The sequence below is a fragment of the Castor canadensis genome, chromosome 13 (assembly GCF_047511655.1).
Source record: "Castor canadensis chromosome 13, mCasCan1.hap1v2, whole genome shotgun sequence".
Classification (NCBI taxonomy): Eukaryota; Metazoa; Chordata; class Mammalia; order Rodentia; family Castoridae; genus Castor; species Castor canadensis.
In genome coordinates, this window is record NC_133398.1 from 20,652,026 (window position 1) to 20,667,244 (window position 15,219).

At 52.1% G+C, this 15,219-nt stretch overlaps 1 protein-coding gene across 8 annotated transcripts in view; it reads right to left on the reverse strand.

The window, feature by feature from the left end:
• Col27a1 (collagen type XXVII alpha 1 chain) overlaps positions 1–15,219 on the reverse strand; it is a 127,845-nt gene that overhangs the window by 12,609 nt on the left and 100,017 nt on the right. For 5 of the 8 annotated variants that reach the window (XM_074051187.1, XM_074051186.1, XM_074051191.1 and 2 more), the window contains exons 37-49: positions 15,090–15,197; positions 10,529–10,582; positions 10,340–10,447; positions 9,287–9,340; positions 8,385–8,438; positions 5,269–5,325; positions 5,067–5,120; positions 4,504–4,557; positions 4,176–4,229; positions 3,464–3,517; positions 3,277–3,384; positions 2,735–2,842; positions 1,786–1,893 (exon numbers count right to left, since the gene is read on the reverse strand). In XM_074051187.1, coding sequence (XP_073907288.1) covers positions 1,786–1,893; positions 2,735–2,842; positions 3,277–3,384; positions 3,464–3,517; positions 4,176–4,229; positions 4,504–4,557; positions 5,067–5,120; positions 5,269–5,325; positions 8,385–8,438; positions 9,287–9,340; positions 10,340–10,447; positions 10,529–10,582; positions 15,090–15,197 — 975 coding nt within the window. Of the gene's footprint in view, positions 1–1,785; positions 1,894–2,734; positions 2,843–3,276; positions 3,385–3,463; positions 3,518–4,175; positions 4,298–4,503; positions 4,558–5,066; positions 5,121–5,268; positions 5,326–8,384; positions 8,439–9,286; positions 9,341–10,339; positions 10,448–10,528; positions 10,583–15,089; positions 15,198–15,219 lie in introns of those variants that run through there. The other 3 variants (XR_012440336.1, XM_074051188.1, XM_074051189.1) reach the window with 3 other exon arrangements.

The following is a 15,219-nucleotide window of genomic DNA, read 5'->3' on the forward strand; positions in this document are numbered from 1 at the left end:
GAAACCACCTGGGTGCAGAGGTTTCTTCACAAGAAACTTGAACACTACAGATTCAATTTTTTTAAAGAGAAACAAGACTATGTATACTATCAATTTCTTACATTGGCTTTGGTAGTCTTGTCTTTGACAGAATTTGTCCATTTCATCTAAGTTTTTTAGTTTCTTGGCATGAAGTTGTTTATAATATTCCCTTATTATCCTTTTAACATTTGTCACATCTTTAGTGATAGATGACTCTCAATTACTGATATTAGTAATTTCTGCATTCTCTTTTTCCTGAGAAGTGTGGTTAGAGGTTTATTATCAGTTTTATTAATCTTCTTAAAAATCCTTTTTCATTTTTCTAATCACTTTCCTGGTTTTTAAAATTATTTCTGATCTTCACTATTCTGCTTACTTCATTTCTATTTTTTCCTAATTTCCTAAGATGGAATCTGATGTCACACTGATGTGAGATATTCTTAATTTCGAATATGTTTATTGCTATAAGCTCCCCCCTTGAAACTGTCTTGGCAGCATTCCACCAATTTTGATACACTGTGTCTTTAAAGAAAATAACATTTATTTACATAACATTTTATTTTATTTATTTTGGGGGCAGCACTGGGGTTTGAACTCAGGGCTTCATGCTTGCTAAGCAGGTGCTCTTCCTACTTGAGCCACTCCACCAGCCTGACACACTGTGTCTTCATTTTCATTCAATTCAAAATATGAATCTGTCTTTGGGTCACTTCTTTGACCCATGGGTCATTTAAACATCTGTTAGTTAGCAAATAGTTCAGGATTTTTCAGTTATCTGTTGATTTTCATTTTTTTCCATTGTGGTAAGAGAACATCCTTTCTGTGACTTGAGTCTTTTAAACTTATTAAGACTGCTTCCAAAATACGGCCAACTTGGTGAATGTTCTTTATGAACACCTGATGATATCAGAGGCAGGGTGCCATAAATGTCGATTTAGTCCCAATGGTTGAGAATTCTATATCCTTACTGATTTTCTGTCTGTTGAAATCTTTAACTGTAGTTGGAGATTTATCTATTTCTCCTTGTAGTTCTATCAGTTTTTGCTTCATGCATTTTGAAGATCTTTATCTCTAGGAAATGACCTTCTTTCTTACTTTAATGGTCTTTTCTCCCAAATCCATTTTTTTCTGGCATTAAAATAACTTCTCTGGCTTTCTTCTGATGAGTGTTAGCACAGTAGATCTTCATCCATATCTTCATTTGATCTTATTTGCATCGTTATATTATGGTGAGTTTCTTGAGGCAATATATAGTTGGGTCATGCTTGCTCATCTAATTAAAATGTTTTAAACTGGGGCATTGAAGCTAATTACTGTTTGTTTTATATTTTCTCCAGTCTATTTTTTATTCCTGCTTTTTCCAGGTGGGTTAAGATGAATGGGGGCCCCAGGACAGAAGGAGGGACAAAGGCAGTGTGTACAGAAACTGCACTGTCCTGGAAGTCCACAGAGCCCTGGTTCTGGTTATGATCCTCTTCTTCTGTTCCGAAGGCTCTGCTCAGATCTCTTTCCTCAGCTTCCTTCCACCATCCTGCTCAAGGGAGGCTGAATGACTGCTGGTGCCCAGAGATATGAGAGTATATTCTTCTGTCCTTGTCACCAAATGGACAGGTGGCTTCTTAGCCTATGTGTGCATGTGTGAACATGACTATTTGTGTGTTTGAGTGCATGTGCATGAGAGAGAGAGAGAGAGAGAGAGAGAGAGAATATAAGTATGACTATGTAAATCTGTATGGTCATGAGTATGCCCTTGAACTCACTTACCGGCTGGCCTTTGGATCCTGGCTCCCCCTGATTCCCAGGAAGCCCTGTTCCGCCTTCTGTCCCTCGCTTGCCAGGGGGGCCTAGTTGCCCAGGTAACCCACTTTCACCCTTAAAGAAACACATCAAAGTTACCAATTAAGGTGGGAAATAGTCTGTGTGGAGGAAGAAGGGGTTCAAGGAGCAGCAGGACAATGATTTCACGGAGTCCCTTGAGAGCTCAGAATGATGGGGCAACAGGAGGACACTGGGGGTAGGGTGGTCAAGACTGAGCACCAAGGAAGCCCCCACCTTACTCCGGTATCTCCTCTGCTCTCCCACACGGCCTTCCTCTCACTGCTTTTCCCTAACACAAGGTATAGGCTGCACCTCCAAACCTCTCTTCACACTACTCCTCCTGCCTTCTTCTCCCCTTTCTTTTCTCTGCCAAATCCCCATTGGGACAAGGCCATGTGTCCTTCTTCCTGCAATACTCAAGGGGATTCCAACCTTTCCCCGACTGATCTTAAGCTCAGGGCAGGCAAGAACTACATCTGGGTCCTTCGCTTACATCTTCCCTTCATGGTCTGGCTCTGGGCTCCCACAGGTTCAAAGCAGCCTTTCTCTGCTATGGTTCAAAGAAGCTTTCTAAAAGGATGCTGGGAGTATCCCAGCAGCAAGCAATCTGCTGTTCCACAAATGCCCGGAAGAGGGCGCCCTCGAACAACTCAGCAACAGAGACGGCTTTCCAAGGCCTTGGAGGGAGGCAGTACAGCTACCTGGATAAACCATCCTTTGTGTCCGGGTCAAAATTGTGACATGGACCCCAGAGAAAAGTTAGTAACATGGGTTCCATTTTCACACGGGCCCGGGATGTGGGTGCTCGAGGAATCAATACCATTATATTCAGTACTATTATAGTCCACGAGGCCAAAAGGGTGACAGTTGGTAAAATGATTAAGCAGGGTCTGACCTTGAATCCTGGGGGACCCTGTGCTCCAGGCAAGCCAGCCACACCAGGGTTTCCTCTCCTCCCAGCAGGGCCTATAGGGCCAGGGTTCCCATCAGCTCCCTGCTCTCCCTGTAAAGAAAATAGTCAAAGGGTGTCTCTTGTATTTTAGCAACAGGTTCCTAAGGAGGTGGTTTCTTGGACCTGGGTGAATGGTAAGAGCAAGAGAGAAGGTCGTATCTGTGTGTGAGGTGGCTGGACTAGGGGCCAGGAGCAGCTGAGGATTTGTGAGTGGGGACAGGGAGGATATTAAACACTAGGAGCCCCATCTGCCTACCAGGCAGGGGATGGGCTCAGTGACCTGGGTGCTGGCATTAAGATGAAACTGTGAGTCCACACTTCCAGGTCCCAAGGGATGAGGTGATCTTCCAGCCCACAGCACCCCAGGAACCTTCTGCCTACATTGGTTGTGCCCCATCCAGTTTTCCAACCAGCCCATAGCCCATGGAAGACCCCCACACCTTGTCTCAAATGGAGACCCCGTTTACTAACCAAGTTCTACTCACCTGCTGTCCTGTTCGGCCATCCCTGCCAGGGAGCCCATCTGGTCCAGAGATGCCCTCGGGGCCCTGTCTCCCCACCACGCCCCGTGGCCCGGGCATCCCCTGCAGTCCCTGGAGGTACAGAAGAAGCCCGTGAGCTCTCTCAATAGGCAGAAGGCAGGTGGGAATATAGTAGCTGCAAGCCACTCACCTGTATCCCCCTCCGGCCTGGTGCCCCGGCCTTGCCTGACTTTCCCTTTGGGCCCTGAAAAAGTAAAAGCAAGGCCCACGTGTCAGAGGCTGCCTGGAGGAGAAGCAGGACAGAGAAGCCCTGGAGGATTGCAGGCCCTGGGTGAGCGTCTGACCCACAAAAGGGCAGAGCAAGCTGGCCTGGAAACCCACAGCTGTTCCTGTGCTGCTCTGACCCTGCATCCCCTCAATAGCTCCCTCCCATTGAGGCTGTAAGCATTATCCACCTCCTAGTCGAAGATGGAGCCTAGGACCAGGCCACTGAATCCTCAGAGTGTGGGTATCCCTAAGGGGCATGGGTGGAGGGCATCTATCTGGCCTAGCCTTAGTGGAGGGAGATTCAGGGGACCTGGGTCCAAGGCAGAAAGTTCCTCCTCTGTGAGCATCCCAGCCCCTCTCCTCTTTTTCCAGACTCCTCACTTTCCTTCTCCCCAGTCTGTCTACAATGCAGCATAGCATGCAGCTTGTCTTTGGCTCCTGCCTGCCCTGGGTTCAAAGCCCATGGCTGAGGTCAGGCAGGTGGTCCCCTTCCCGGAGCCCCTGTAAGAAGGGTTGCAGGGACCATGGTGGAGCTTGGGTTCTCCCAGCCCTGCCTCAGGCCTATTGGGTGACCTTAGGCCAGTCTTTCTCCTCCCAGGGCCTCAGCATCCCTGTTGAATACCCAGTCCTCTCACCTCTTCACCTTTTGATCCTTTGGGTCCCGGCCGTCCCCGGGGTCCCGGATGCCCCTGCAAACCAAGGTGAGATGACGCAAGGCAGCCCCAGGATTCTCCCGGGGAGGGTGGCCAGTCTCCGCCTGGAGGGGGAGGGGTGGGGAGGGGTTTGGGGTGCAGGCTCTGGGGATGCCCCCAGGGTCAGAGCAGGAGAAACCAGAAGGGGCTACCTCCCCAGGTCCTCCTGCAAAGCAGGTCCCTTTAAGTTTTAAAGGGCCCAGTTCCTTAATTTCCACTGCTCCACCCACCTCAGGGCGGGAGGGGACATGGGACAGGAAGCTACACTCACGGGTTGGCCCTGTTGGCCTGGCTTTCCACGGAGACCTTGAACACCCTCCTGTCCCTGAAAGCCAAGGAGAAACAGGTATGTGTGTGGGGGGTGCGCATCTTGGAGGAGCCTGGGAGCCAGATCAGGAGCCCAGGAAGCCCTGGCTCTTTCTGGCCATGTATCACTGACCCTTTGAGTCTCTACTTCCTTATCTGCAGAATGGGTGAAACAAGACCCACCAGTATGAACAGAGGGGGAGGTAAGAGCCTGGTGGGGTTCAGTGGCTTGTCACTGCTTCTGCAGGAGGATGATTCCCAGCTACAAATGGGGAAACTGTTCCCTCAGATGGGAGGGAGCAACTCAGGATCATGGCAGAAGGAAACTGCCAGCAGATGCAAGGTGCAGATGATCTCTTGCCCTCCATCCCTCAGGAAAGGTCTCAGCTTTCCCCTTGCAGTGTGAATGGAAGCCCTTGCTTCCTAAGGGGGATGTTATTGGGGCCCCTGCACCAGTGGCACAGAGAGGAGGGTGCAGGTTGGCTGCCCTTTCTCTTATGTCATGCCCCATCCTGCTCTGATACTTACAGGATATCCAGGGTCCCCGGTCTCTCCACGGTCTCCTCGATCACCTACAGGGCCCTGAATGACAAGGACAACACCAAAATATGGGCCATACTTTGCGAGACTCTCTGCAGCCTCACTACTGTTCATCTGCCCCTGCCCTCAAACAGGAGGCCTGGACGCTACCTGAGACCTCACACAGCCCAGGAGGTGTAAGGAGCCTTACCCGATCTCCAGGTGGCCCAGGGGGACCCTCAGCCTTGCCATCCTCGCCCTGTTCCCCCTGTGGATACAGAACCAGCTTTAGGCAAACAGCCCATCCTGGGGAGCTGGGGGAATCCAGGCTGGAAAGGGCTTTCATCAGAGATGGAGTCCTTCACCAGGGCCTCAGCAGTTGGAGACCAAGACCAGAGAGGGAAGACATAGGGGTGGGGTTGGGTCAGCACTGAGGAGCACTGACAGTACTCTTTGCCCTGCACTGCTGGGCACCCTAACCCAGCCCCTGCAGTAAGGCCTGACAGCCAGGCAGCAGGGGGTCAGAGATCTTGGACCCCATCATGCTCTGCACAGGACCCTTCAGAGTGTTCCCCCCAGACTCTGATCTTCTCTCAGTTGGCTGTAGGGGTGTGGTGACAAGCCTGTGCATGGTGCCTGGCCACTAGCATGCGTGGGCAGTACACAGCTGGACACAGAGGCTCACGGGATGTCCACAACAGGCCCAGGGAGGCCACAAGAGCTACCTCCACAAAAGAACCCCTTTCTTTGATCCTGGCTGGGAGAAAGTGGATGCCTAAGGACATGTGACTCTCATTCGCCACACTGGGAGCCCCAGAGAAGACCTGGAGCTGCCCCTGTGTCCCTCAGCTACCAACCAACGGGAGGTCTTATCTACATGATTGTTTCCTCCATGCCCAGCAGGAGGGAACACCAAGCAACACTCCTCCTCACTGAGGACTCCGAGGAAGGGTGTGTGGAGTCTTCAGCCCACTGCCACCCACTCGCAGGGCTCATTAGATGACAATTGACATTGCTATTGTTGATAATAGTGACAGCAGTGATCATGTGTATCATGCATGTGACAGGACAAGCTGAGGAGGAGCAGAGTCTAGCATAAGATCCTTGGGCCACAGCAGGCCACCCCTAGGCCCTGGTCCAGCTACAGGGTAGGTGACTAGATGCCTCTTGCCAGCAACAATGTACAAACAGGACAGAATCTCAGGACTCCAGCCCCAGAAAACTGATGTCACCTCCCCTGAGAGCCATTCTGAGCCATTCTGTGCTCTAGCATGAGCACACTGAACCCCCTTGTTGCCCTCAGGGATTAGATGGAGGCTTGGCAGACAGGAAAGAGTGAACTACCTGGGTCTGGAGCACAGGTCTGGCCAGGAGTCCAGGGGCTGGTCCTGCACCACCTTGGCCAGGTTCTGTTGGCCCCTGCAGTCAGTGGCTCAGGACAGGTAGGACTCAGCCCAAAGAGTCCTGGTACCAGCTGTACCCAGGGAGTAGCACTCCCTCTCTTTCCTGCCCACCTGGCTCGTTGACTCAATGCTCAGTTCCACTGTGGAGTGGCAGGGGCTGGGGACTTTGGGGCCAGAGACCAGGGTTTATCCAGCATGTTCTTTGTGTCAGGCACTTCGTGAGATTTGTTTTACACTTTGTCTCCTAGACTCTACAGATGTCCCCACTTAACAGATGGAGCTCCTGAGGCCCAGGGAAGGCAAGGTCTTAGCCAAGGCCACTTAGGAATCAAGGGCCCAAACCTGCCTCCAGATCTCCCCCCAGCACATACTCTGCCCATCTACATGACCCCATTTGTCCCGGAGAGTGACAGCAGCCTGAGTGAGGCCTGGGGGAGGTCCCAGCTATGTGCTTCCCCACAGCCAGCTCACTCCCTCCCTGCACCATCCAGTCTGTGGTTGGCGGCTGTTTATTATGGGACAGTCATGAGCCACAGAGGAACGTTCCATTGGTAATGGACCGCATACATGATGGTGCTCTCATAAGATTATGTCACCTAGTAACGTCATAGCTGCTTTGGTTTGTGTCAGTATGCTATAGGCTGTTCCCACAAGGATGAAATCACCTAACTCAGCAGTTCTCACAATCCCTGTCACTAAGCAATATATGACTGTGTGTCTATTCTGGGCACCCATTCCAGGCCGGGAACACACTAGGCTGGAGAGCCAGAAGAATGAACTAGAATAACACGTTGTAAGTCAGAGTGTAGGATACTCATGTGTGGACCACCCACTCACCCACTCAACAGGTGGGCAGTCAAGGCCCAGGGAGTCCTAGGGACCCACCCAAAGCCCTGGCAGACTTTGGGTAGATGTGGTGGTGGGGTCCATTCTTCCAGCCACAGGGACTGCTCCTGGGGCTGCCGATGGGCCAGAGTGGAGGCATTGGGTTTTGTTGGCTCCCCCTGGCTTCAGGGTCTGTGAAAACACTTGTGTCAGCCCTGGAAGGCTGTGAGGGCTTTGGAGGTCCTCCGGGACTGAGTGGCAGTTCCTGCAAGCCTCCTGCAGACTAGGCTAGAGCCTGGACCACAGGCTACACATCTGGACTCCTCCAAGCAGGAGGAGGGGCCACAGGACAGTGACTCACCCACAGTGGGAGTCAGTGGGGAGCTGACTCAGCAAAAGAACAGTGGCCTGGGGAGGTCAGGGACAAGGAGCCAGTGGCGGCAGCCTGCTAGAGGGTGTTCCAGCTGAGGGATGGTGGGGAGGAGGGAGCGGACGCCAGACTCAGAGACCTGCCCCAGGGCCACTGGGCTCTGCCTGGGGATTTGATCCAGGGCCCATGCCTTGTATCCTTGTACCTTCTGGCTCTCACATGCCCCATGCACTGGGCAGGGTCCAGGACCAGCATGGCTCCTTTCAGAAATTTCCCTTCTTTCCTGAGCCTGGAGCCCACGTGGGATGGACACTGTTCCTCACTGCCGGGCTTCCCACCTCTTTCCCAAGCCCTCTCCTCGTCCATGTCCTCCTCTCTGGCAAAGAGAGGCAAGGATTCGATGCCCACGTTCGTGCAGAAGAGGGATGACATGGTCTTGGTCATTACATGATTGACATTTGTTTTTTCTGTGTGACCCTGAGCCCACAATGGAAGGAATTAGGTCTGTTTGCTCCAGTGCCAGGCAGAGATCACACACAGGCCCCAGAAGTAAACATGCATCCCATAGCTCCTGCCTGCCAGGCATGGCCTCAGTGACACTGGCCTCAGGGCTGCCTCCTACAGTCGCAGTGTGTGTAGGGGGAGAGCCACCATGGGCCTCCCATGCTACCTCCAAAGACCTCAGATACAACAGATGGATCGCTGCTTCTCTGAGACCCACTCACTCACCTTCTCACCCTTGGGTCCAGGAGGCCCAATGGGCCCTGCAACACCTTTGTGCCCCTGCAGGAAAACAAGATGGAGAGAGGTAAGGGGGGTGAGGACTTAAGAGGAACAAATGACAGGGAGTACAGCTCTACCACGACTTGCAGCATGGCTCTGAGCAAGCCCTGTGCCTCTCTGGACCCTGACCTTTCAGACACACCCTGTGGGTCCCAGACACACCTCCAAGGGGTGTGCCTGCTAGGATGATCAGGGCCCTGCTTTCCCACTGTGGGACAGAAGGACAGAAGCTACCTCAGCAGATCCCTGGGCTTTGGCCAAGTTGCAGGTACAGGAACCTCCCATACCTGGCACTCTCCAACCAGCCCCCTCCCCCATCATGATGGGTCTCCTTCAGACCCCGGACCTACCTAGGGCCACAAGGGTCTGGGCGAGGATCCCATTCCTGAATGTAGCCAGCTGCCAGGTCTCTCCACACTCCATGCTTCCTAACTTCTCCCAGCCTCTGTTTCCCTGTTTGACCCAGCCCAGCCTCTCTAAGCCCTAGTCTCCCTGCTGTGTAACAAGAGTCTGGCTCTGCCTCTTCTAAGGAGAGGACACCTTGGGTGCAACCCATGGGCCAAGGCTGGTCCCTCCTCTAGGGGACACTATGACATTCTGGATGAGGCATACAGAACACTCACCAGTGCAGGGAGGACTCAGGAGACTCTAGGGTGTGGTTGGTACTGTCTGCTCCACTGCCACCCTTCCATCCATGGCCCCCTTCCCAGGCATGCCCATCTATGGACCCAGAGGTCATCTAGAGCAGGGAGACCCCATATCTCCAGTGGCCCAGGGGTGACCCTTAGCTGGGATGGGGCTGAGTTGAGACTCCAGAGAGGGGCAGGGGGTAGGGAGGAAGGACTTACATCATAGCCAGCCAGTCCGGGTTCTCCCTGGGCCCCCATCCTTCCTGGAGCACCCTAGGAGAGGAGGAGACCCTCGTTGGTGTGCCCTGTGGCTCTTATAGAGCAGACACGGTGGGGATGCTCTTCCCCAGAAGCTTGGCAAGTTCACTCTTCCCAGAACTGAGGGGACCTAGGCGGAAAGCAAGTGGACCACCCTCCTCTGTAGGGTTCCCCCATCCCGCCCAGTCCTTCCTTCCAGCTGTGGTGGCTCATGGAGCTGAGTGGGACATTTCTAGGACTTTTATGAGCCACTTAAACAGAGCCGCTATTATATTTAAATTTTATGAACTTACAGTTAAGTCAATGTTATTAAAAACAAGGTAATAGACACCCTAAACACATCCCTTCCTAACTCTTACTCCATCTCACTGTTACCTGCGCTTGTGAAGTATTTGTGTCAAGAATCAGGGGATGAAACACTGTCAAATGGGTCTCTGCTCCCAGGTCCCATCGATGACATCACATAGGTTGTGGAAGTGGGCCGGGGTGTGAGCATTTACATCACAGAAATGGGTAAAGGCCACAAATAGGCATGGCTGCCCATCACTGCTACTGCCAGCACAGAGATGCCACATGAACTTCTTCCACACCTGCTTCCCTGGGGTCTATGTGTTCCAGCCGGTGTCACACCTCTCTGGGCTTGCTCTAGCGGCTCAGCCAGGGCCTGTGGCACTTCACTCGATCCTCACAGATCTATTTCCAGTGGGAAAACTCCTTACTGGAGAAAAATGCACTCCCAATACCAGGGCTATAGAAATGTGGATCCATAGGAAGCTCCTGGAGATCCATGGACCCCTCAAATTGCAAGAACTCTTTTGTCCATGTGTACAGAGAGCTGTTTTTGTAGTTCCCAAGGAGACTCATGATTGCAATGAGGTGGCTGGGACAGTGAACACAAGGGCCTCAGTTGATAGCTGAAGTGGGGATGGCCTCACAGAGGTGCCTGGTGCCTCCCTTCCCACTCTGGGTCCCCTCTATTGCATGCCTGACTCCCCACCTAGCCAGAGTCCTCACCGTTGGTCCTAAGCTGCCTCGGGACCCTTTAGGGCCTGGGGTGCCCGGAGGTCCAGGATCTCCAGGGACGCCCATCTCACCCAGCTGTCCTTGGTAGCCCTTGGCACCCTGCAGTGGGAGAGAGACAAGCTGTCATGGCCCAGCAGGCGTGTGGTGGACTGGGTCATCATGGCAGGACAGAGGACCTACCTTGGCTCCTGTCCAGCCCTTCTCACCCTGCTTCCCTGGTTTTCCTTCTGGACCCTAAAGGGAGATGAGGAAAAAGAACAAGATGAGAATGGAGAGAATCCAGCAGATCCATGAAGCAGTTCGACATGACCTCTGGAGGCTGACCACCTGGTTCAGGACTGGGTTTGCCATTCGGTCTCCATGTGACCTTGGGCGTGACCTGACTCCCGGGGCTCGATGCCCTTGTCTGTGTAGAGGGGCAGTGTCATAAATGCCTCGCAGAGCTTAAGGATGCCATTCAATAACACAGGGGCTGGCCAAATAAGTGCTCTGACCAATGATGGAGGTGATTGCAATGCCAGGCTCCACTGTTGTCATGGTTACCATCAGACGCCCACCCAGGATGTCTCTACTGAGCTCTCCACGTGCTAAGCCCTGTTCCATTTTCTTGGTGATACTTCCACAGGGGAAGTACCTTGCCTGGACCCAGCTGGCCCACAGATGGCCAAGATGCAGCCTGGGTCCATGTCCGGGCACTTTCCACCTCTCACTAAGGATCCCCCACCCATTTCTGAGATGTCATTCACCACTCCTATGTAATGCCTGTGGGGGGGGTCACACTTCAGGCACTCTCTCAGGGACTGGGCATGGTGCCGGGACAGCAGCTTCCCCTGCCACCATGTTAGATTTCCCCGCCACCTGTTAGATTCCCTCTAACAGGCTCCTCCTTCAAGGGCATCCCAAAATACAGCCCTGGTCCCCCAAGCCTCAGACTGGCAATCTGGCTTTGTCTCCACAGCTGCTGAGGAAACTCTGCTGAGTGGTATGCCTGCTGAGGGTTCATGTATGCATGTAAGAAACAGAGACAGCAAAAACAGAGAGTACCATCCTTGTGCCCCTCTAGGTTGGGATGTATTGGTAGGAAGGGACTTTCTGTCTAGTAGCTGAAAAGACACCTATGCTCTTGGTAAGCACCAAAGCACTAGTTTGATTCAATCCCTCTGACTACATTAACAGAGGCACAAGCTGTAGGATGAGGGAGGTGATGGTCACTTCATCTGACTAACTGTGATGAATGGGCAGGAAGGGAGGTCTCAGAGGAACAAGGAAACACCTAGACCAACCCTGTCTGCGCAATTCTGCAGCTGTTTTTGGGCCGGGGAAACCATGTTCTCTGAGGTGCACAGAACTTAAGGAGGCCAGTTTTGGATTAGGACAAGGGAAAAATGTCTGCTTATAAGACAAACCTGGCACTAGTGATTGGACTGTGGCTCTAGAGAGACCAAGCACAGATGGTCACGTTCTGATTCTTGAGTTCTCCTGTGACCATGGGCTAGTTCCACCCCTTCTTTGGGCCTGTTTCTCCACCTGCCATCTGTCCCAACTTGTGGCTTCAGCCAATGTGGCTATTGCAACCGAGGAACCCACGCCTTCATTTTATTCAATTTTAATTCAAATTTACAGGGAAACGTTTAAATGGGTTTACGGATCTACATTTTTAGATGTACACTTTATGAACCTAAAAACAGACTTGGTATTTCTGGTGAGAATTTTCATCTCAACTGGGGTGCTTGAGTTCTGATTCTACCACACGTGATCAGAAAGAGTACAAAAGAGAAAGCAGAAATCTCACTAGTGATTTTTAATATCGGTTACAGGCTCAAATAATATTTTGGATCTACTGGCTAAATAAAATATGCTATTAAAATTAATTTTACCTGATTTTTGTTGGTGGCACTGGGATTTGAACTCAGGGTCTTACGCTTGCTAGGCAGGTGCTCTACCACTTGAGCCAGCCCTACTTGATTATTTTAACCTTTTTAAAATGTGACTACTAGAAACATTTAAAATCACATAGATTCTGTTTCTGGTGGCCAGCGGTGGGCTGATCAGGCCTAAGTTCTCTTGCTTCTCCTGTAATAAAACAACGATCCTCACAACCTTCACCTTGGACCAGGTACTGTGTCCCCTGCTACATAAATCCTCATTCCACGCTCAGTAGTGTTGGGAGGAGGGGCTTATCCACCCCATTGCAGAGCTAAAGAAACTGAGGCTTGCTGGTGGTTGTGGGCTGTCCAGCTGGGCAATGGTGACATCACGTCAGGTGGCTGGTGGGACTTGTCAGGGCTGAGGGGACGGCAGCAGGTGACAGATCCCTTGTCAGGAAAAGCGAGTCAGTGCTGACACACTGGGCACAGGGCTGGGGGATGGGACTCGCATCTCCCCCAGGACAGGACACCCCTTGTCCTGATGGTTACTCCCCAGCTAAGGGCAGCACCCCATAGTGGCTGAGGCTGTAGGGCTGGGATGGAGACTAATGCTAGGCCCCATCTGTATACAGTTGTCATCACTTCATGACAGCAATGGAGCTGAGAGATGCGGCTTTGTGACTGTGTAAGCATCACAGACTGACTGCATACGCTAACTGAGCCAGCTATGGCGTCACTATGCAGTGTGACCTTATAGGACCACCAGTAACTGTGAGGTGCCCTTACAGTGGACCAAAACAGCATCCTGTGGCACGTGACAGGACACATTCTGGCAAGGTCCCCAGGGCTCGTAAAGTTCTACTCTTAAATAACTGACTATTTCCATGTCTGAGGCCAAAGAAACTCAAAGCACCCTTGGTGCCTCCACCATGTGACATACACACAGCCGGGCAGAGGCTCTCCTTACGACCTTGATGCATGAGGTTGGAAGTGACGGCAACATGGTGACAATATTAACAGTCCACCATTTCCTTCATAGTCATCACCATCACCATTGTCATGACCAGCAGTTGCCAGGCATTTCCTCCTCCAACTCACGAAGACAATCTTTCAAATTCCTGCTATAGCCTATGTAGCACTTTCTTGTCCGAAGTTTCAATCGCTCTTTATAGATGGGAAAACTGAGGCTCAGAGATGGGCAGCAGTTTGCCTAAAGTCACCCAGGACGTGGGTTGCTCAAGCCAGGAACCTTAATTCAACCTTTGTGTCTGATTCCAGTGCTCATTCTATCATGGTTGCTGCCTGCTCCATGGTAGTGATACACAAAACTCACAAAGAAAAGAGAGTTGGAACTCAAAGTGCTCTTAGCATACATTCCTTCCAAATCTTTTACCATAACAAGGGTGAGAACAGAGAGGGCAGGAGGCAAGAGAAAAGCCACTCAGCAAGGGACTGAAGGGGCCAGCACTTTGCTGACCTTCCCCTGGCTCTCTTCCCCAGGACTGAGTGAAGTGAGGGGAAGCCTCTGGCAGGGAGAGCCTGACCATGTGTCCCGTCTCCTTCTCCTTCTGTGTGAGGAGGTCACCGTCGCAGCTGCTGAGGGGACTTAGCACTTAGGTTCTATTTTTAGGAAACAAATATTTTCCCACAGTCAGTTTATTGCAGGCTAATTTGGCTTTGTCCCAGATTAGTCATTTTGGCACTCCAGGAGGGAAAAAGACTGTCAAGAGCAGTCCCAAGTGGAAGTGCACTGCTGGACGAGGTATGTACATAAATCTTTCTGCCTGGGGTGGGGAGGGGGGTGGCAGAAGAAACAGACTCCTGTGCTGGCTGGCTCAGGGGGACACCTGCAGGACTGTCATTTGGGAGGCTCGTCTGCAAGGAAGCCTGATCCTCTGGCACCAGCAGTTCCAGGCCACACACATTGTGGTCCTGCACCAGTATGGAACCCACCCTGGCTCCATTTCAGAGTCCAGTTCCAAGACATCAGCTATATATCTGATCCATTCTACTGTCCAGCTGCAACCTCATGGTCCCAAACACAGGCCCTGGGTTCCCAAGCAGGACACAGTTCAAATCCCAGCTCTGCTATTTCTTACCGTATGACCCTGGGCAAATTTCTTTGCCTCTGATTCCCCAGGGCCTCAGGAGTCGCTTTCAGTATCAAGGAGGGAACATTTTGGAATGTCGGCATGTCAGCAATGTCGGGCAGGGACCTGATTCACCCTTCAATCTTAGGGGACCCAGCACAGGGAAGACTGTCACAGAGTCTTGGATAGACAACTCAGCTAGGATTGAAGGACAGAGCTTCTCTGAACGTCTTTTCAATCAACAAAGCCAGGTCACCTACTTGGTGCCAGTGGTGCCAGGTGCTAGGCTGGGTGTGAGAGACATAAATGTAAACTAGACAAGGTCTTGACTTCCTTGGGAGCTCAATATGGCCCTGGAGGTTCATGGTATGGCCTGAGGTCAGGGACAGTTTTCTGGGATGATAGCCGAAAGTGAGTGGAAGTGTGTTAGGTGATGGGGAAGCAAGGAAGTGATGATGTCTTAGAGAGAAAAGCATGTGCAAAGGCCCAGGGGTGGGAGCCATGGCTTGTCCAGCAGGTGTGGTTGGGTGTGGCTGGATGTGTGGATGGGATGAGGTTACAGGGGCCAGGTTCATGTAGGCACATGAGGATCAGAGGTTGTCCTGAGTGTACTGTGGGAGACCAAAGGGAGGCTGGGAAGGGGAGGGACAAGATTGGCTCTGTGTCAAACTCCCAGATGGAGGAAGATCTACCAACTGAGGACCGCTTAGGTGGCCTGGGCAGGTGTGAGGGTCTATGGAGCCCAGAGTCCCAGTGTGGGCTGGTGGCAGCTTGTAAACTCACCCGTATGCCAGTGATGCCTGGGGGCCCCGGGGGCCCATCTTCACCCTTCAGCCCCTCCTGGCCTTTCTCACCATGTTCACCATCAGGCCCTGGGTCACCCCTGTCCCCCTGGGTTGGGAGAGCAGAAGGA